The 21541-nt window shown below is 39.5% G+C and overlaps 1 protein-coding gene across 1 annotated transcript; it reads right to left on the minus strand.

Moving 5' to 3' along the window:
• Window positions 1-12446: 12446 nt before the first annotated feature.
• Window positions 12447-14246, minus strand: LOC147619737 (protein PHOSPHATE-INDUCED 1-like). Its single transcript, XM_086825568.1, has 2 exons — window positions 13086-14246; window positions 12447-12691 (listed from the first exon to the last, which is right to left on the minus strand). Exon 1 carries the CDS (start codon window positions 14120-14122, stop codon window positions 13091-13093), a length of 1032 nt encoding a protein of 343 aa, XP_086681694.1. The 5' UTR covers window positions 14123-14246; the 3' UTR covers window positions 12447-12691; window positions 13086-13090.
• Window positions 14247-21541: the final 7295 nt, after the last annotated feature.

Genomic DNA, 21541 nt, shown 5'->3' on the forward strand with positions numbered 1-21541 from the left:
TCCCATTCATCCAGTCAAATAAGTCTCTTCAAAGTTGAGAACTTCCTTGTAAAATAGAACTTATCAGGACTCAAACGTCTAAGCATAAGAAGGTTGTAACCTACTATGTCTCTCATAAGATATTCACGCTCGCTCAGCTTACTCACTCAAAGGTGGGCTTGGACCTGCTAATGTGTAGGGTATGTGCAATGATATTTCCCTAGGAGGTGGTGCCTCTCTGAGGGGGTCAAAATGAAATCATCACCTATCACATCAAAGAAAATATTGTGGTGACTATGATGGGGTCAAAATGAAATCATCACCCATCACATCAAAGAAAATTTTGTGGTGACTATGATGACCCATGGAAGGCCAACTCTCACCTTCTCATTGAGTCCTCCTTCCTTTACTGCTTCTATCAATGTGAAGTCAAATTGATTCCAGAGGCTGAGGCTTTAAAATCAGCTCTTTTTGCAACCTCTTTAAGATGATTACTATTTCAGTCAAGGCCTTTGGCAGCAGGTAACACTAAGAGGTTCCCTCATTGGTTCTAAGATTGGCTCTCAAATGGGATCACAAGCAGGGTCAATCGTTTGTAACTCGACTACTTGCTCAAGCACTAGCTCTAGTTCAACTTACATCTTCTTCACAAGATCTTGGGTTTACTTCATTCGCTCTTTCTCCAACACGATGTTGGGGTACTCTCTGAGTTTCTTTGGAAGGTTTTCATAGTTAATGGTTTGGTTTTCTTTAGGGAGAGTTGGTTTGAATGGGAGGTCATTGGTTTAAATGGGAGATCGCTCATTGTCTCCATGAGGGAGGCAGCTTCGAAGCTATCATGTCATCCGAACTACTTTCAATGGTCACGACGTTGTTGCCCTTGACAACTAATTGTGTTGCATCACATTTCTACGATATCTTCGAGGTCTTCTTCTTCTAGACCCCTAATTCTTGTTTATTAGCCTTTTTAGGGACTGGTAGTGCTCAGCCTTTAGGGCTTGTGCCTTTTTAGGGACTGGTAGTGCTCAGCCTTTAGGGCTTGTGCCTTTGGCTCTTGCTAGCTTTGAGGTTAAAATTTGAGATTTTTTCTTCTTCATTACCTTGGATGTTTCCTTGGAAAACTACCCTCAACTTGGTCTAGAGCCTTGTGATAGCATTAAGGGGGATTGTATGAATAAGTCCTCCTTGTATACTTTACAAGCTAAGTCTCGTCAAAGTGGCTGATGCTCCGGACACTGGGGTGATCATCACTTTATTGGGACATTCTTTGAAGGCATTGTCGAATCCACACTCGTAAACATACACATCCATATGGAATGACATTGGGGTTTGACACTAGACTTAGTGTTGGAGCTGGGGCACTAGAGGTGTGATGACTCTATGAGGACACTTAGTAACTACAGGCCCTTGCAATGGAAACACTAAAAAGTGTTGGGATTATTCACCAAATATCCCTATCATTTTATGTGTAAGGGTCAAATATTCTAAGGTTATTAAACCATTGTAATTCATCATTGTAAAAGCAACCTAATTACTAAGGAATCTCTACTTTAGAGGTGGCAGGGTAGATGCCAATCAGCCCACCATGAGTCATGGAATGCTAGAATTAGGAAGAGAGAATCAGGAGAGTGAATAGTGGAGGGTGAAGAGATTCTAGGAGAGAATCTCGGAGATAATTGAGGAGTTCACTTTTGCTTCTTTTAGATTGTACTGAGCCTATATATATATATATATATATATATATATATATATTGGGCACATCTTTTGAACTAAGACTCTTGATTTCTGCATATAGCTTTGCTTCATTCTTGCTCATGTTTATGCTCTACACCATGAGCTTTAACATGGTATCAAAGCAGGATCTCTAACCGTCTATTCTGTGCTCTAATCAAATCAAATCAATCTCCCACTCCAATCACTTAGTTATAAGTCACAGCTTTGCCCAAAATACCTAGCTGCATTCAAGGACCTCATTCTCATTGCATACAGATCTAGCTATCCACTTTCATCTCACAGTTACCAATTCAATATGCCGATTGGTCCTACAGATCATACCAATTCCTGCATCAGTCGTTTCCAATCGATGGATAATTGCACTCGTTAATGTCGATTCCTTCCCAATTGCAGCTAATACCGATTCCTACTCAAATCGGTCGATTCCACTCAGTGCCAATATCCCAATTGTAGTCATCACCGATTGCGAATTCCTATACCGTGTCGATTGTTGCTGATTGCACCAACCAATTGTATTTTTTTCCAAATTTTCCATTTTTTGGCATTATGGAATTTTTGTCTTATTTGCATCATGTAAATCTTTAAGTATGCTCGTAAAACATTTGTACAAGGACAAGACATAGTCTTTAAAAAGACTAAGACCCCCTTCATAATTTTTGCATTATCATTTTAAATGGATGGGCATTTCTTGTTTTATCATTGCATGCATACATCAAAGGTGAAGAAGACCAAGGTCTACATAGACATGTATATCATGTAAAATGGATTGGCATTTCATGTTTTATTATTGCTTACATCAAAAGATAAAGAATACCAAGGTCTACATCGACATGAAAATCAATGATGAAGAAGACTAAGGTCTACATCGACATGAACATCAATGAAGAAGAAGAAGCTGATAAAAACCAAGAGATGGAGGCCTCTCATGAGGCCAACTATGTTGTTGATGATTGGGTTCTCTAAAGAACCAAAGCGATATGGAGGTACTCTTCCTGCTAAAAGCGCTGTACGAGACATTGCATATAATCTGACCAGGCATCGCCTTAAGTCTGTCGTTATTCTCTCCCTCCAACTTTAAAAGGTTTTCTGCCAAGTCATCCCTATCGACATTCTCTTCTAATAATGTCTCCTTTCCCTTCAAATCTGCCTCCTTTACAAGCCTCTTAAGCCCTTATGGACCTGGTGTTGTCACCTCTTCAATAACCACCTTCTCAGAAGCCCTGTTCCTCTTCAAAGCAAGAGGAATGGAGAGGATTTATGCTGCCTCCCTATACCTGGTAGAGGTCGCATGAACTTATCATACCTATACCTAACTCTACTTATTACTAATGTCATGTCCTTGTCCATTAGTGTGACCCTCCTGGCGTGGGCAGCACAAATGTTACTATGATTTAATAAGTCTATAAGGAAGTCCTCGCATGACTCTTGAAGACATGCGACGGCGCTACTGTGCCATTTAAAGTAACCTTTCCACTTTATTCTGTCACTTATGAATCTGACAATCCTCAAGAAAGGAGCTTTGGGGATGAGGAGATTGACAGCCACCTGCGCCTTCCTTACCTCCGCAAACATTTTTCTTGTGATCCTGGCCTTTGAAATGTTCCTGCTGGTGCTGGGTTTGACATCAGGAAGCATAGGTTCACTTAAGATGTTCTTTGGAATTTTCTCTGGAATATCTGGAACCGGAACTGGATTTGGCGCGCTGAATCGGGCGCTAGATCTGGCTCTGGCATTGAAACTCTCCTGACGATCTGTTTTGTGCGTGCCATTATAGCACTAGAAAAGAGAAGGCAGAGTAATTAGCCAAGTCACACGACCACCATCCGCACGATAAGGGGAATCCAAATCTGGACCAACGTTCTTTTCGCACGGTGAACGAAACAAGAACTTATCAAATAAAATTTTCAGACCCATCCACGGAGCGATATTTCAATTCGAAAACATGGAGAATAGATATATTGCACAGTGAACCAAACAAGAACTTATCAATAAAATTTTCAGACCCGTCTATGGAGCAATATTTCAATTTGAAAACATGGAGAATAGATATATCGCACCATGAATGAAATCTCTTATCAATAAAATTCACCCAACCATCATGGAGTGATATGTCGATTCAATTTCACATTGAGAATAGCCATATCGCACCGTGAACAAAATCAGCGAAAGAAAAGGGGAAGAGAGAACTTATCAATAAAATTCACCCAACCGTCCGGAGTGATATGTCGATTCGAAAACATGGAGAACTACCATATTGCACCGTGAACGAAATCAGCGAAAGAAAAGGGGAAGAGAGAGAAAAACTTACAGGCGCTTGAAACAAGGGCTGGGATGGATGGATTCAACGAGCTGCACGAGCAAAGTGTGGAGAAACGCAATTGGAAAAAATCATGAAAAAAAAACGTGGAAAAGAAAATATTCCTCCTTTTTATAGAGCAAAACGCAATCATCATGCATTGACTGCATCAGCCCTACACGTGGCAATTCGTGAATCGACGATGACGTAAGCCCTTCGACACGTGGCGTTTGATCCTCAATCATGTGACATCAGCCCTATTATTTGACTTGTATAAAGATGTGCGAGTTTTTTTTCTGCTTTTCTCTACGCTCGAAATTTTCTCGCTTTCCATACCGTCCACGATGCGAGTCAGCTTTTTCCACGGCCATACCATCCACGGTGCAATAGGTGCATTCCTGTGTCGTTGCTTTCCCCTTTTATCGCACGGTGGATGGATTCCACCCGGATCAGAGAAGCGATGGAAGTTAAGGGTTCTCACTTGTACAATGCTGTAGATGATGTGGATGATTTATTGCTGGAGGAGATTAAGGACAAGCCTAGTGCCACAGAGCATCTCTTTGATCTGCTGAGGAGGGCTGGGCAGGAGAAATCCCTTTGCCATGTAGAGCCTATGTTCAACGTTCCTTTCAGTCATCTTCTGGAGGAAATTATCAAGGACATGGCAAGGACATCCCTAGAGGGAGAGTGGACAGACTATTGCAGGTTGGTCGACGGAGGGACAGTCTCTTATGGGTCCATTACGTATGTCCACATGTCAAGCCTCACAATCACCTCGTCTCAGAATTCAAGCATGTCGAAGAGGTGGAACACTTACTCAGATGATCAACGTATCAAGATTTATGTTGACATGTGCCCAGTGCATGGCAGGAAATGCAAGTTGCTAGAATATCATTTTGGGTTTGTTGCCTATCTCTTTCTTCATGCTGATAAGGAGGATTACACAAAAGAGGAGCTCAAAGGAAGGACTGATAAATCAGAATAGTCCTTTATTTCAAGTGCTCAGTCTGCAGAACAAGAGGTCCTAGACCTTGTGTCCAAGAAGGAGGAGGGACTTCTCAACACAAATTTTGATGTGGCAGAGTTTAAGGCCTCCACCATCATTGATGAACAAACGTCATCCGTCTATGGGGAGCGATTGACGTCCAATTTTGTCATGCCTGGGCTACCTTCCTTCCTAATTAATGGGAATTATTACCTCCTCCTCTCCCACATTCAAAAACTCTACAATTTTAGGGAGGATTACTGTCTTACTATAATAGCAGACAGTTGTAAAGCTGCGTCCGGTGTTCTCGATGTAGAGAATGCGCATAAGGATGAATTTCTCACATTGGACACAGAAGTGACAGAAAACTCCTTAGAGGCCCCAGAAGCAATGTCTTTGTGCTTTAAAAAAGCCAAGGAGAATGAAGCTTCTCTTCCTTCAGAGGAAGAATTTCAAGCCCTTTAGCAGGATATGGGCATTTCTGAGTTTGGTAAGGAACCTGTTCTCGAACTTGACCAAGAAAATGAAGAGGGCTCCATCAACCTTTGGGATGCAGCGAAGTTGGAGGAGGATGAGAACTAGAAGGTAAATTATTGCTTCTGTTACCTGAATTAATTATTTCTTTAGTTTGTCTGGTTTAATTCTTATTGCTTCAATCTGTTTGAATTATTTCTTACTTTAGTTTGTTCCCTCCTGGTTCTTTGTCAATGCAGGTAGAGCTTGACGACGCTGATGGATTTCTTGGACAAGGTGATGTTGGTCGTACAAGAGTTAGGTAAGCGCTCTTGCACACTACGTCTCTTCTATCGACAAAACTATATTTATTATATATCATAGCAAGTACTCCAGGGATGCAGAGATTCCACTCCTTACACTAAAAGCCCTATCTAGGTATACAGGGTATGCATTTATACCTTATATTATATATAAAGTCATGCTTATAGAGAAGTGTGCTGCCATCTGTATCTTTGGATATGGCCGTGGTTTTGGGCCTTCTCGAGCAAGTTATTTTCTATGTTATTCAAGCTATGTCGTAGGTGCAGGAGTGGAGGATGTAAAGTCACTCAAGGGCTATAGTCGTAAGAGGTTTTTGCGTTATAGAGGAAAAATGTCTACCGAAGAGGGGGAGCAAGAAGAGAAGAGACTCAAGAGCAATTAGCTCTTTTCGTTGTAAATATTTTCACTGTAAATCTTCAATATAATGGAATGGTACAATTATTTTTTATTTTCAAGTCAAAAAGCTTTACAACTTTCTTCTAAATGTTTACTTCCTAAGTCAAAAATGTTTACAACTTTATTCCAAATACTTTGAATTTCAAAGTGCTGTTTCTACTTCCAAATTCTTCCTATGCGTCTTCGTGAAGATCTCCATGCTGCATGACGTGCTGGTCCTGTGTGCCAGCTTTCCACTTTAGTGATCTTCTCTGTTTGGCATTATTTCGTGTTGCCCTCGCTAGATTACTCATACGTGCCCTTTCCATGGATAATTTTTGCCCAAAAGTGTATCTGTAAAACCAGTTAAACATCTCCTTGAGGTAATTTGTACGTCTTCCCTCCTCCATGCTGGGTGTTTTTAAAATATATTCCTCTAGCTTGTTTGATAGTGAGATTTCTCCATTCCTTGTGTGCTCCACATGTCCAGAGAACCATACTCATTCATAAAGTATGCACCATGAGCATAAAGAATGTGCTGCAAAAAAATTAAGAGAGTCAATAGTTATTCATACTCATTTCTTAATATCCAGAGGAAGGAGCAAATGTGTTTACCATAAAGTGCGTAATGTTGGTTTCACCCCATGCATCAACCATGGACTTCGTAAAATTAGAAAGCTCATCTTGAAATTTTTGTTGCTCCTTTGTGGTTGTCCTACTTTTGGTCAAAAGTTTCACCATCTTATTGAAGTCTAACCAAACCTTCTCACGTAGAATTACAAGGCTTGAATCGGTGCACTCAAATGTTGTACATTTGCATAAATCCTTCCACAAGTTCTAAGGCTTGGTTGAGTCCTTGGCATTTTCTGGCTTCTGCGAAAACGTCTTGCTTTATTTCCACTCATTGGACACTTGTGCAACCTCATGATTCATGCCAGAGGTCTTTTTGTTAATAGTAATCTGCACATTGCCACCATGGTACCTAATTGAGTTGAGTAGTTGCTCTACTTTATGAAGAGCTTCTTCTTGTCGTTCTTTGCCTTGCATGGTAAATGCATAATCTATGTGACACTTGAGCAAATGGTCAAACACACGCATGAATGCATGCAGTGTATAGAAGTGGACATTCTACAGGTCAAATGGAATTATAGGATTCCATTCTGGGTCTCTCAAATACCTGTTTGGCACAGCTAGCATGTTGGCAGACAAGACACCTCCAACCCAGTTGCCAGCAACATCGTCCATGGGGTCGTGCTCAATATCTTGATTCTCAAGCATCCTCTTCTTTCCCGACTTTTGTTTGTTTTCCCTCACCGTTCTCATGCACCATGGACAAGGATTTGGGGTGTTGGCACCTTTTGGACACAAGCGCAAGCACTTTATTATCTTCAGGTCACCCCCCAAATGCCAATCTGCTGTATAAGTGCCCTTGCCCTGTATCTCAAGTTTTTCTCCCTGAATTTATGCTTTGATGACAGTGGTCCTATCAAACATCCAAGCGAGAACTTCATTTATCTCTTTTGGTACTTCAAATGCCCCAAGCCACCATATCTCTTTCTCAGATTGGACACTATATGATGGAAGGTCTAGCTTGCAAATCCTCTCCCTATCAGGAGTTTGGTTAATCTCAGTATTCCCCTCAAATGTGTCTTCATTGAGAAAAGATGATAACTCTGATCTTTTTGCATATGCCATAGCCTCATTCATGAGTGTGATACTCATTCGCTCTATCCTCTTTCCTTTCACAATCTGACACTCATCCATTTTCAACACAAAGCTAACTTTGTCACCTTGCATGACAGACAAAATTAAATAAGCTTTGATTTTTCATAGACTTTTTCAACTACTTTGCAAGAGATAAAAGTTGCTTACAATTATTAGGTAATCCATAGAATAAGATCATAACTTTCTGAAGACGTTGTAGATCAGCAAATATATTGTTGAACTCGTTATAAAAAACCACAATATTACCATTGTTGCCTCACTTTTTTTCCCAAGCTCTAATGGTTAGCACATCATTGACGCAGTGGTACTCTCCAATCTTACGTTGCACATCTTCATTGCATGTCCTCTTTGCTAATCTTAATCTTCTTGGGGCAAGAAAAATATTTCGTGTGATGCCTTGTTTGTGAAGTGTATCTTGCAGTAATTGATGGAGAGCCTGGTATCCTTTTGTGCTTATGCCCACTTCATTGCATGCATTCTGAACTTCCTCGATGCCTAAAATGTTAGTTATATCTTTCATTATCTCATTTGTACTTAGTATCCGTCGTACCTTCTTGTGTAGCGTGGATCTCGAACTATGGAAAGAATGTCATGTTTTCTCACGCAGCTACGTAGCATATCTCCAATATCTTGAGGGCCATTATCACCACACGTATCTTTAAGAAAGGTCCTGTAATGAACTAACAAAGATTACTTATAGCAGCAATATTATATAATGAATTAACAGTTAATGAAAAAAATCAAACAATAGATACTCAAATAAGAATAACTTATAACCAAAAAACAAACAAACCTTGCTGCATGAATTCTTCGCTTGAGAGCACCACCACACCAAGTGCAAATGTCTGAATGTTGTTCATTGTCCTCTTTCGCTGCTCCCATGGGTGTGCTCTTCATACGCGAGATTGTATCCTGTAACTTGAGGATGTGGTCCTCTTTCTCTTTGCCCTCTCTCTATAGCTATAAAATATTATTATGTGCAATTTCGAGAGCTTGTTTGCACACTACTCAAAGTGACTTGCAAGCTATAAATTTGTGAGTTTAGAAATTGAACCTTCCATACATCACATATACTAAAGCGTTTGCAATATCCAAGGAGCCCATTCTCACCCTCTCCAACAAAATGAATGAATGTGGATAGGTCTGTGAAAGGTGAAGAGAAATTTGAAGAAGGATCATTGGGATATAAAAACCCATCAACCCAAAGATCCATATTACAATGACCCTGCTGTCTTCTTTCTTGCTTCTCCTGTGGGTTTAGACGTTCTCTTCTGATAGGTGTATATTCATTCAAGATGCGAATATGCAAGTCTACCTTCCTCACTTGTGATGAATTTGAGGTGTTTGTTATTTCTGTGAGTGCCATAGTAGACACAATGGAAGATGGTAGATAGCTTGGATCCCAAAGAGAAGCTTGAAAGAGAGACCTACTACAACGAGAGAAGGGCTTGAAAGAGAGACCTACTACAATGAGAGAAGGGCTTGGGAGGGGGGGAGAGAGAGAGAGAGAGAGAGAGAGAGAGAATCTTTTAGTTGTTGAGTCGGACAGAGAGGAGATGTGATAGTAATCAATGAAAAAAATGGTTTTAAGGTGGGTTTGCTATAAAATATAAATTTTAAATTGCTAGCCTATCCAAAAATTTAAATTTAAATTAAACTTTTAAATAAAAAAACATAAGTTTTCCTTGTCTTTTAATGACTTGATTGAGAATTTGTGGGAACTTCAAAAACGCAATAAAAGTGTATCAACGAGATTGTCTTTTAATAACTGTTGATATGAAATTTAGAGGGAACTTCAGAAATGCAATGACAGTGCATTAAATGTGATTGAAAGTTATTTTAAGATAATTATTTTGAATTGTAATAAAAAATATTTTTGGGACTCCTGTATGGACAAGATTGATGATATTTCAAGAGTTTTAGTGGCTAGAAAGAGAATCCTAGAGTGAAAATCCTAGAGAGGGAAAACTAAAGAGATCCCCTACTTTTAGGACCAAAAGTAGGTGTCATTTATGAGGTTTGTCTCCTTAAGCCTCAATAAAATTAGTCTTAATTCCTTATAATTAGGGATCCTTACAAGGCCCTTTTTATGTTCAAATGCTCCCTAATGTAATTACAAAGGACAAGAATTTTCCTTGGAATGTATAATAAGAATATCTTCCACAAAGGACATAGGTAAGGAAGTCTTTATGGCTGTAATAATTAGTCCATACTATATTAAGTATACCTATCTCCATGCTCATGTTTACAAGGTCACGTCTGCAAGTTCACATGTCTAAGTTCATGACTCGCATATTTAGGCTCACGGTTCATGTGTCCAAGTTACAGCTCACATCTACATGCTCACATATCTAGGCTCTTGGTTCACATGTCCATGCTTATGGCTCATGTCTCCAAGCTCACATCTATAGAATCACATATCTAGACTCACGTCTTTTTGCATGAGGCTGTGGACTCATGCTCCCTATAGGAGAGCTGGTTTGGCCTAGTTTTTGGTGGTTTCATGATTTTTTGGAGGACTTGATGGGATGAGATTAAAGATCCTAATCCTAGTTAATGATTTTAATACAACTAATTGAGTATTTTTTGGTTATTCTTAGATGATTTTGTATGCTTCTACTCTACCAATTCAATAATGCATGAACAAATTATTAAAAAAATATGAAATGCATAAACAAAAATTGACAATTTCGCTCTAATTCAACGTAATGGAGCTCAATGCTCATTTTTTCGGAGTGGATTTGACTCCTAATTTTAATTTCTAGGGTTGAAGTAATGAAATCTAAGCCTCTTACGCTCCAATTTCATACAAATCACCAAAAAATCAAGTTTTATCCTACCAATAGATGAAGTTAAATACCTTGATGCAAAATAAACTTTAAATCAAAATCAAAATCAATAAACAAATACATCCAATGCTCTAAAATCGTGTTTTACGGAGTATGACCTCATAATCAATACCGAGCAATATTTGTTAATCCCAATAGCTTGGAATGGATGAAAAAACGGAGCTAAGCTCTAGACTAGTCCCCAACAACGCGAAAAATGTTCAAGTCAAGAGCTTACCTTATCTTGCTGAAGTATGTGTCATTAAGTTTCACCTTAGAGCCACAATCTGCAATTTCCCATGTGGGTGTACTAGCTCGTCTACACCACATCCTCCCTCCATTGTTACACCAGAATGCTCCTTGGCAAGAGGTTAAAGGAGAGTTCTTAATGCCTATATGGAGGCAAAAGAGATGGTCCTTCACGATAGTTCTCTCTCACAAAGGTGGAAAAATAAGAAACTATTGGAAGAAAAACACCTACAATCAAACCTATCTAGCATGCATCCATCAAGCAAGCAAGATTCAAAGGCATACAAGCAAACAAGAAGACGAAAGAAGGAGAGCTCACAAATAAACTATTGCAAGGGAATGATTGCATATTACTTATTGTCAAAAATCTTATATACAAGTGATTGGTTTTATACTAGGTTGAGTAAACTTAAAAATAGTCAGACCTATATTACTAGTCTTCGACCTATATTACTAGTCTTGAGCAAGTATATACACTAAGTCTATAGACTTACACTATTTGGACATTACGCTCATGGTAAGACTGCTTGATATGTTGCAACACCATCTTACAAAAGTTAAGTGCCCTTTAGTGCGGGTAAAATGGTGAAGCGCCTTGCAGTAAGTCAGGCGAGCGAAACCATGTTAACCAAGGGAGTGGTTAACAAGGCTAAGGTAAGAACTTGAACAAGGAGACTCATGCCGCCTCTACTATACATTGTGTATAGCTGTTTTCATTTTGTTTTTCTCACTCACTAACACATGCCCAAAAGAAGTATTACCGTAGTCAAAATAATTAACTTCATCCATAGACTATTAATTAAGATGTTGAGAAATTTATAAAAGGCTTTTTCTATATTTAATGTGTGAAATCTTTGCTTTGTTCTTGACACATACTCTTAAAATTATCAAAAGTACACTTCTAATAGTGTCCTTGTTTTTATGTTAATAGTATCTTTATTTCCGTGTTTATGAGAAATCAAAATCAATACATCTTACCGTAGTCTCATGTCATTCCATAAAGTCATTTATGTTTCTTCATAGCAACACAAAAAATGAATCATTTACATGTTAATGACATGCTTTGGGGTATGCATCGATAGGTATCTTTCTTGTAACAACATCAAGAATGAATGCACCATTGATACATGCTTATGACAATATTAATGTCACCATTGAGAAAGCTAATGTATTGACTTTATTTCTAAAAGTAATATAATGAGAATGAATCACCCACCAATTACTACATCACATGCTTGGGGGCATGCATCAATCCCATGTTTCAAAAAGTCAACTATCTTTCCCATAGCAACATTAGGAATAAGTCATCGATCACTTAGTGTTGTTCTTGTTCTATCCACTTCTTTGAATTGAGAAAGAACCCCCATGCATTATGTTATATCCCTCTGATCTGGTTTAATGAGGTACTCCAACAAGAAAAAAAAAATCAACAAACCCATTTCATTAAGGACTGTCAAAAAAAAAAAAAAGGGAGAACCAGGAAACAAATAAACAAACAAGAAAACAAAATATCCGGTATAAAGACTATATACATGATGCGGTTTACAGAGTTTAACCTTTCAAGCCAATTTACAACACGTTTCTCTTCACAAAGTTTCAGCCTAAAGTCTCGTAGGGCACCACGCGTTACATACAGACACTGATATAGCATACACAGACATTAGCTTTCAGAGAAACCATGATGCGAGCAAGCACATCCATGACCACAAACTGCAGCTCCTTTCACATGCCCCTCTTGATCATCTATGAAACAGAGCCAAACAGGTAAAAAGATCATCATGGTTAGATTTACAATTCCCTTGTTTGCCTTGGACATCCAAGTATGTATGAGGGATGCTTAGGATGACAAGTTATGCCCACAGCTAGTTACTACAGTGGATAAAGGCGTATAAAGGTGTTGCTTGAAGTCCCAAAATCATGGGTTCAAGTCCTCACTTGTGCAAGTGGTGGCACGTATGCAACCCATGACCTCACTGTGCCACCGCCATGACCTCATTGTGGTGGCACGCTATGACCTCATTGTACATGCGGTGGCACACATGGGTGTGTGTTTGTGTTGTACTTTCTAATTTCAGCCAATTTTTTTAAAAACAGACAAATTACCGTGCTTTGGCCATGATTAGGGTTGTTAGTTTACCTTGCTTAAGGTTGTCCAGCACAAGCCTGAGTGGCAGGATTCCATATCCAAGGCACCAAAAACTGCACCCCATCACTACCTTCCATGTTGAAGCTTGCACCTGTGCTAGGGCTTTGCAGAAGCTCTCCAGGAAAACCAGGATAAGCCCCGGCCCCAAACTTGCCTGAGCAAGCTCCACCTGCTTCAAGGCCAAATGAGGCGTCATTCCCTTGATAGTATGCATTTCCACAGGGATTTGTCGCCACCCCTGCTAAAACCTTGGCTAATGTGATGACCATGCCATCAGCTCCAATGCCATTGGGAGCTTTGAGGGGCTCCATTGGGGGGCCATACTGAGGCTTTGCAAAGGGCCATGAACAGAAGCCAGGGCACTGCATCTTGGAGTTCCCAACCCACGCATAGGGTACCATACTATGGCTAGGGTTTCCATGGCCTCCTTTTGTACTAGGGTTACTTAGAACGTCAACCGAAGATGCCGAAAAGGAATGGCCTCCACAGGAATGCATACAAAACCCTTCCACAAACACATCTGCGGAGGTGAAAACCAAGCTCACAGAATTCGCTCCATTGGCAGAGAAAATCTCCACAGAGCTTCTGGCCAAACTGGCTATGTCGGAAGCTTTGAGATGCTTCCCAAGAGAGTAATTGTCATCTCTTTCCCCCTTCAGCTCCACCTTCTGCGAGACATGGCGGCCTTGCAGGTCAAAGTAACGTTGGGTGAGAGACCACCATTCGGCCACGGAGGGGGTACTGAGAGGTTCTATGAAGGGATGCAGAGAGGTTCTCAGAGATCTGTGTTCTTGTAGAGGGATCGGGCTGAGAGAAGAGAGGAAAGATTTGAGTGTGGAACGCTCAGAGGGCTCAAAATCGCCATAAAAGGTGACATAGAGCTTGATGGGCACTGCGCCTGCAAGAACAGGGCCGTTGTGATATGCTAGAATGAGAGGGGAAGCTGGGACTCGCAGTGAAAGGGCGGTGGGGATGAGAAACAGAGTAAAAAGAAAAGCAAGAACAGGAATACTGGTAGAGGTAGCCATGCCCACTCTGATGATAATGTGTGTGTGCTGAGAACGGAGAGAACCGACTTATAAATGTGAGACATCCATAGTATATACGGATTGAAGGGTTCTCTTCAAACACGTGGTCTTGGGTTCTCTTTCACAAAACAACGTCTGGTATAAACAGCAGTGTTCGAAAAAAATAATTTTGCCAAAAAGTTAAAAACCTTCATTAGAAATTTGGGAAATTATTAATTGAAGAATTTCTCAAATTTTGGAGGTTTTCCTTCTAAAATTTCCCAAATTTTGCAGGTTTTTGTACCTTCAAGTTAAAAATTTGAAGGTAATTTTCAGAAGTTGCAGGTGCAAATTACACTAAACCCGGGTTTTTTTCGAACACTGATAAACAGATGTGAGGGTAAGATATTTTGATGTAAAGGTTTTTTCCTAGTTTATATATATATAACTATTGATTTAAAAAAATCAATCCTGTCCCTTGGATTTCAAAATTTGAACGCTGAAATCATGTTGAGTTATGAAGGTTAAAAAAGGACTTTGAAGCTCACCGGCCTTCTTTCCAAAATTCAGCACTATTTGTTGCCTTTGGTCCACAAACAATTTTCATGTATTCATTTTCTCAATGCAGACCTAACACCATGACTAATATTATTGGCCTTCCATGTAAAGGCCTTATTGTTCACTTGAGGTTTTTGGCTAGGGAAGTTTTCGAGGCACAATAAGCAGAAAAATTTATTGGTATTCTATTCTATCTCTTTAGGCTAGGCAGCTTCTCTCTCTCTCTCTCTCTCTCTCTCTCTCTCTCTCTCTCTCTAAATATAGGTAGGCCTTTGTGAACATCCATAGGATGTAGTCCTTGTTTGACTAAAGTCGTGGGCAAACCAAGATGATGCCTTTTTTTTTACTACAAATGTCTCTCCAAGGTTGTATGGCTTTTTGAAGGGCAAGAACATAATAGTTAACATCTCGAATGTATAGCTTGGGATTGATATTGCTTATAAGTTTCCTCAGAAGATTGACATGCTTCAACTCAACATGGAAAAGGCATATGACAAAGTACACTCTAGATTTTTGTTAAGTTGGCACTTCTTTAGATGGATTGTTTTCCCAAATTGCTGAGTCTTTTTTATATTCTCTCTCATCACAAGTGTTGGGTGTGTAGTGGGCTCATTCTCTCTCCATAGGTCTATCATCTAGGGCTGTAGCATCGCCTCTCATATGCTACTTTTATGCACACCTTCAGTCTCTTGTTTGATGGCTTTCTTGCTCAAGATTTTCTTCATTCTCTTCACTTGCCTAATAGAAAGCATCTTACTATTCAAGCCTTTCCATATGACATTCTATCACTTCTCAAGGCTAAGAAGACTAACATTTAGTTTTCTTTTCAATAGATTTAGAGGTTTTGGTCCTTCTCTTGCTTTAGGTGCCATGCAACCAAATCCAAGATTAATAACATCGTAAAATATCATATGCAAAAGTTAATTGTTCTTGGATTGGAAAAGACTGTATTTTCAAGCATATTGGTTATTCTCTTGGTCTTCACATTTCAAGTAAAGAGCAAGTGGAGTAGTTGTTTAATTTATTTTGGCTTTTTTGGGATTATCTCTCCCTCTTATCATCTAAAACCAATCTTAACTTGTTTATTCATAATTTCATAACTTTCCTCACTCAATCCCAACCTGGGCTTAAAAAATCAAAGTTTCCTATAGAGAAAGCTTTTGTGGTTTATAAATGTCAATGGATGTGTGTGTCATGGATTCAAATGCCTCTCCATACTTCTACTATCCTTGATCTCAAGAGAACATTATACTTACTTAGAAAGGTATTATTTACTTTACTCATTAGTAGGGAAATAATAGAAATGATAAATACATGGGGATACTTTCAAGGATAATAATGTATATGGATGCCAATTCTAACCAAACCATCTTTGCTTCAGCTAGAACCTCTTCTAACAAAGAAGATGAATAGCTTGGATGTTCTCAATCCTTTAAACTTTAGGATGCTAAAAAAAACCAACAGTTTACATCCTATTTTTTTATTCTCTATAAACTATTTTAGACATGGTTAATAGATTATAGGCCAATACTATGTGTAGGCAAATCCTTTGATCTTTGGGACGCTTAAAAAAACCAATAGCTTACATCTTATTTCATTTAACATCCCATTTTTTTATTTTCTACAAAACTATTTTGGACATAGTTAACAAATTATATGCCAATACTATGTCATGACACATCAATACTATGTGTAATCATGACACTGCTAAATGGCTAGAGGTGGAGTAATGGTGTACCAGTAATCCACTTCACATATTTCACTATGTACCTGGATATGGTCTTGTCACAAAACTACATACATTTGTTAAACAAACATGGAGGTCTTCTACTTCAAGTGATATGGCCTTCCAAAATTGATTCATTATGGAAAACCAAAATTGTAAGAGTCTCTTCTCTAGTATGTGCTCCAAATGCATCAATGCTAAGGAGACATCATGGCACTAGTTTTGGGGATTCCCTTCTTGAAGGCTACTACTTGGCCTACAATTCTATGACCATCTAAAGCTTGGAACTTATTGTCTCTTCATATGATCTTGGGTAAGCCTTGTACTACATACCACCCTTACTTTTTTTTAGATTTCAAAGTGAGTAGATGGAAGTATAGAAATATAACAAAAGCATAGGCTTTTAATAATGACCATTAATATTCCTATAGAAGTATATCAAAGTATAGAATATAAGTTTTTACTCTAAGGAAAGTAGATAGTTTTGGTAGCTTATAGGATGCTAGAAGTTTTGGTCTACCCTTCATAGACCTCATTTCATGAGTTATATTTAAAACTCTTGTGTTGACTTCATGTACTTATGTTGATATCATAGTTTTGAATATATTGTAGACCCCCAAAAAAATATGAAGGACTAGGATAGGATCTAGGGATTCGCCATTAGTTATGATGGGTGGAACGCCATGGTGGAGAGAGAGAAGCGAGCTGTAGAGAGAGAGAGAGAGAGAGAGAGAGAGTAATATGTAACAATGCTTAAGAGAGAGAATATCTACATGGTTTAATAAACTGTTGATTGATATATTATATTAAATCTCACACTAAGTACATGCTTTTATAGGCAAAATGCCTTATCTTTCTCAACACAGTACTCATGGGGCATAATAACACTTGGTAATCGAGTGACATGAGTGCCTACACACACAAACACTTTAGTGACTATAAGAGGCGCTTCACATGTACTTACTTACTCATAAGTGAGTCTTCACACACACAAACAAGGGCTATTTACACACAGACACATGCAGGTACACAAATAGGGGTACACGTACACGATGGGTACACACACACACAAAGACTCCAAAATACCCAACAAACCCCCTCCTTTGGAGAGATGGCGGAGTGACTTGAGACAACCTTCAATAGCCACAGTGATTTGGGCTCAACATTGCACTCTAATGCTCCATCTAACATGGCATGTTTGTACTACAAACTTAGAGGCTAGTAAGCATGGTTAACAGGCCAATGAGCTTTGCACAAAAAAGGCTCACAAGCTCAACAAGCATGGCTCACAGGCATGATAAGCATGGATGCACAAAGAATTAGAGGTCTAAGGAATAGGTGCCAATAGAGCTTGACCACTCATGACTTTCACTTACATCAATCTACTCAAAAAACACGGCCCCCTTGGACCTAAATTGGGATAGTGAAGTCTTTATTAAAATAAGGTGATACAAACATATGACAAACACTTATTATAAATCTATTTCATGGGACTACCTACGTAGAGGGCCCATTACACTTACTCACATAAAAACATAGGTAATTATGAGAGATTGGATCCCCCCCTCAAATAGATGTCAGTGATGAATCTTCTTCTTCCAACAATGTTGCCATGCCAATGTGGCTTGGGGCTCTTGCAAGGGGTGATCCAAGGTGGTACTGTTAATGCTAGTACACCCATGGAAGTGAAGCCAGTTAGTGTAGGAGGCCTCAATTTCGTCATAGGAATCCAAGTCGGCAAAACACCCAATTCTTTGGCTTGCTACATGTTAGATATCCGTAACGCCACTACGGGCGTTACCACGAGAGGGGACGGCCTCTGGGTCACCACCCAGCCATAGAGGAAGAATGAGGATTGCCCCTCATCCCCCAAGCTATATAGTGTGTGGCCTGCCGTCCACACTAGCCTGGCCGCCCATGACTCCACATGGGCGTCCTCTCCCACTGAACCCCGGATATGGCCATCCGGTCTGCCGTCGGTCAAGGCATTACAGCCTACGTGACATTACCCCCCCCTTAATGCCTTGACCGACGGCAGACCGGATATGGCCATCCGGTCTGCCGTCGGTCAAGGCATTACCGCCTACGTGACATTACCCTCCAAGCTATATAGTGTGTGGCCTGCCGTCCACACTAGCCTGGCCGCCCATGACTCCGCATGGGCGTCCTCTCCCACTGAACCCCGGATATGGCCATCCGGTCTGCCGCCGTCGGTCAAGGCATTACAGCCTACGTGACACTACATGCTTCAATTTTGATGCAGATTGAAAAGAAAGGATTTAATTTGGCTAATAAGCCCCAATTTTTGAAAAAAAAACCAAAAAATAAATAAATTAAATCAAAAGTATAGATAGTGTATTATTCAAAAAAGGCCATCAAAACATATACATCAAGCTTTTTAGAGAAGCTTAACTCAGTTCCTTGATAGTATTAATCAGGCAATTTTGCCCTAATTTTGAGAACCCCCAAATTTTGGTTTATGCAAGAACTTTGATTTTGTTGATTTTTACTGATTTTCAGCAAAAAGCCCTAAATTTTTGAAGGGGTGTGAAGAATTGTTACCATTAATTTGAAAAGCCCGAGAGATTGTTTGTAGTACAAGTTGTTGATGCTGTTGTCCCTGTAGTGCACACTGAGGCCCTTTTAGAAGCGCTGGAGTCTGCAGACTAGGCGGCGATGGAGAGAATGGACGAGGGTGATGAGGTTCAGGGCAGCGTCACACAAGCGACAGGATGGTCGAAGGTGGCTTGTCGAGTAGCAACGTTTTGATGCACCGTGCTGCTGGTATAAGCACACTGATAAGTGGTGGCTGGCGCAGTGAGCGTTGAATTGCGGTCTCTTTTTTTCCTTTTTCCTTTTAATAAGAGCTGGAAATATATTCACAGAAAAAAAAGAGAACAAAAACAAGCTTAACTTCAAATTATGTTAGCACATTCCTCACTGCCGTAAGGCTGAGAATGTAATTCTGCTGATCTGAGTCTTTAATCAAGAGATCCACCTCTTCATCTGCCACCAAGCCATCTTGAAACCTCCGTTCTTTCTAAATTTTGCTGATTTTCTCTTGGAAGTCCTCTTTGGCCTTATCATCCGGAGCATCTCTTCCATTGCATTCTTGGTATATTGCGCTTCGCAAGCCTTCATGCTAGCCTTATGCAACGTCTTCATCTGCACATGCACTTCATTTCATACATCAAATTGATTTGTGCAGTCTGAAACAGACAGTTATTCCTATTAATCCAAACAGCCCGTACATATTCAGCATGAATAACATTCCAGAGAACAGCATAGCATATAATTTGTTGTCCAAGAAGGATTTCCTGCCATGTCAGTTGCCAGTTCTGTACAGGGCTAACATACTGGTTCAGAAATTTAATAGCTTCTATGTTATGGGCACAGCCTATAAACATATGTTTAATTGTCTCTGGAGCATTATGGCATCTTGGGCATAGTCCGTTTCCATAACCAAAACTCTGCGCTCCCGAAGTGAAGGCTACCATATTTACACGTGGTATGTGTGAGTGCAGACATTGACATTTGTTATGTCAATACTCACTGTGGGTGGTTAAAGAATATGTATGCCCAAAATATTGCAGGTTTATCAAAGTTCAAAGTGAATGGAATGCAAAAAAAGTATGTGAACCATGCCAATTGGGAAACCTGTCTAAGGATACCTTTCCACATGATAAGAACAGAAGTCAAAGAGCTTTTGATGTGGTGCATTTTGATTTTTGGGAACCAACAAAGATGACGTCAATCAAAGGATACCACTATTATGTGTCTTTCTTTAATGGATCAAACTACAAAGATGTGGGTATACTTCATGAAAGAGAAAATTGAAGTGTTTACTTACTTTTAGAGCTTCAAGGCTATGGTTGAGAAAGACAAAGCAATGCACATAAAATGCCTAAGATTAGATGGTGGGGGATAATAATTTTTCAATAAATGATTTAGTGAGTATCTAAGAGAGAATAGGATAAAGAGAGAGTGTACACTTTGCATCAAAATGGGTTTGTAGAAAGGAAGAACTGGTATATCAGAGAAGTTTCCCGTGTAGGTACACTCCGCAGTAAAATGGGTTTGCAGAAAGGAAGAAATGGCATATTAGAGAAGTTGCATGTGCATTGACAAAGGAATGCCTCATTATTTCTCCAAGGAAGATTATCTAAGAGAGCATAGGATAAAGATGCAATTTACATACAAGTACACTCGACAATAAAATGGGTTTGTATAAAGGAAGAGTATGCATTTGTAGAAGAGTTGCCCGTGCGTTGATGAATGAGAAAGGAATGGCTCATTATTTTTGGGCTAAAGCATTAGCGATTGCAGTTTATAATATGAATAGAACCCCTATTATAACAACTCATGGCATGATGCGTGAACAAAATTTACTAGATTTGGCAAAGTTTAAAGATATTGGGTGCATTGTATATGTACATGTACTAGATGAAGTGAGAAACAAATTGAGTCCCAATGTAAAAAGGTATCTTTATTAGATATCCCCTTGAGAGAAGAAAGGTTATAGATACAAGTAAGTAGGGATGTTGTTTTGTATGGGATGAGTAATTGGTATACACACCAAGGAAGGATTCCATAGAGGTTAATGTAAATAACAATGTGGCTACAATGAATGTAAATAACAATGTGGCTACAATGAATGTGGAGCAGTAAGAAGCAACCAAGGATTGCTTTGATTAAAAAGGGTTGAGTACAAGGGCATTTCTTAGTTATAGAAGCTACCTACAGATATGGATAAGACCATGGATAGGGATGTTACATTTATTGTGATAACATGAGCATAAATTTGGCTAGTAACCCAATGTATCATGCTAGGAGGAAGCACATTGCGGTGCATTATCACTTTGTGAGGTACATTTGGCTAGTAACCCAATGTATCATCCTAGGAGGAAGCACATTGAGGTGCATTATCACTTTGTGAGGGAAAATTTTCTAGCAAGTGATGTGGATTTGGTATATGTCCATACAAGCAGTTGACATCTTCACAAAGGCTCTTCAAAAAGGCATTAGGTACATAGAAGCTTCATAGGTTTAGGAGCTTACTAGAGTGCCGGGTATTGGAGCTGAGCTCGAGGGGGAGTGTTGAGATGTTGAGCTTAACTTTTGGGCATATGGGTGACATGCCAGAATGACAACTCTAC

This window comes from Cibotium barometz, chromosome 32 (assembly GCF_041138505.1).
Source record: "Cibotium barometz isolate CiBa-2024 chromosome 32, ASM4113850v1, whole genome shotgun sequence".
In the NCBI taxonomy this organism is placed as follows: domain Eukaryota; kingdom Viridiplantae; phylum Streptophyta; class Polypodiopsida; order Cyatheales; family Cibotiaceae; genus Cibotium; species Cibotium barometz.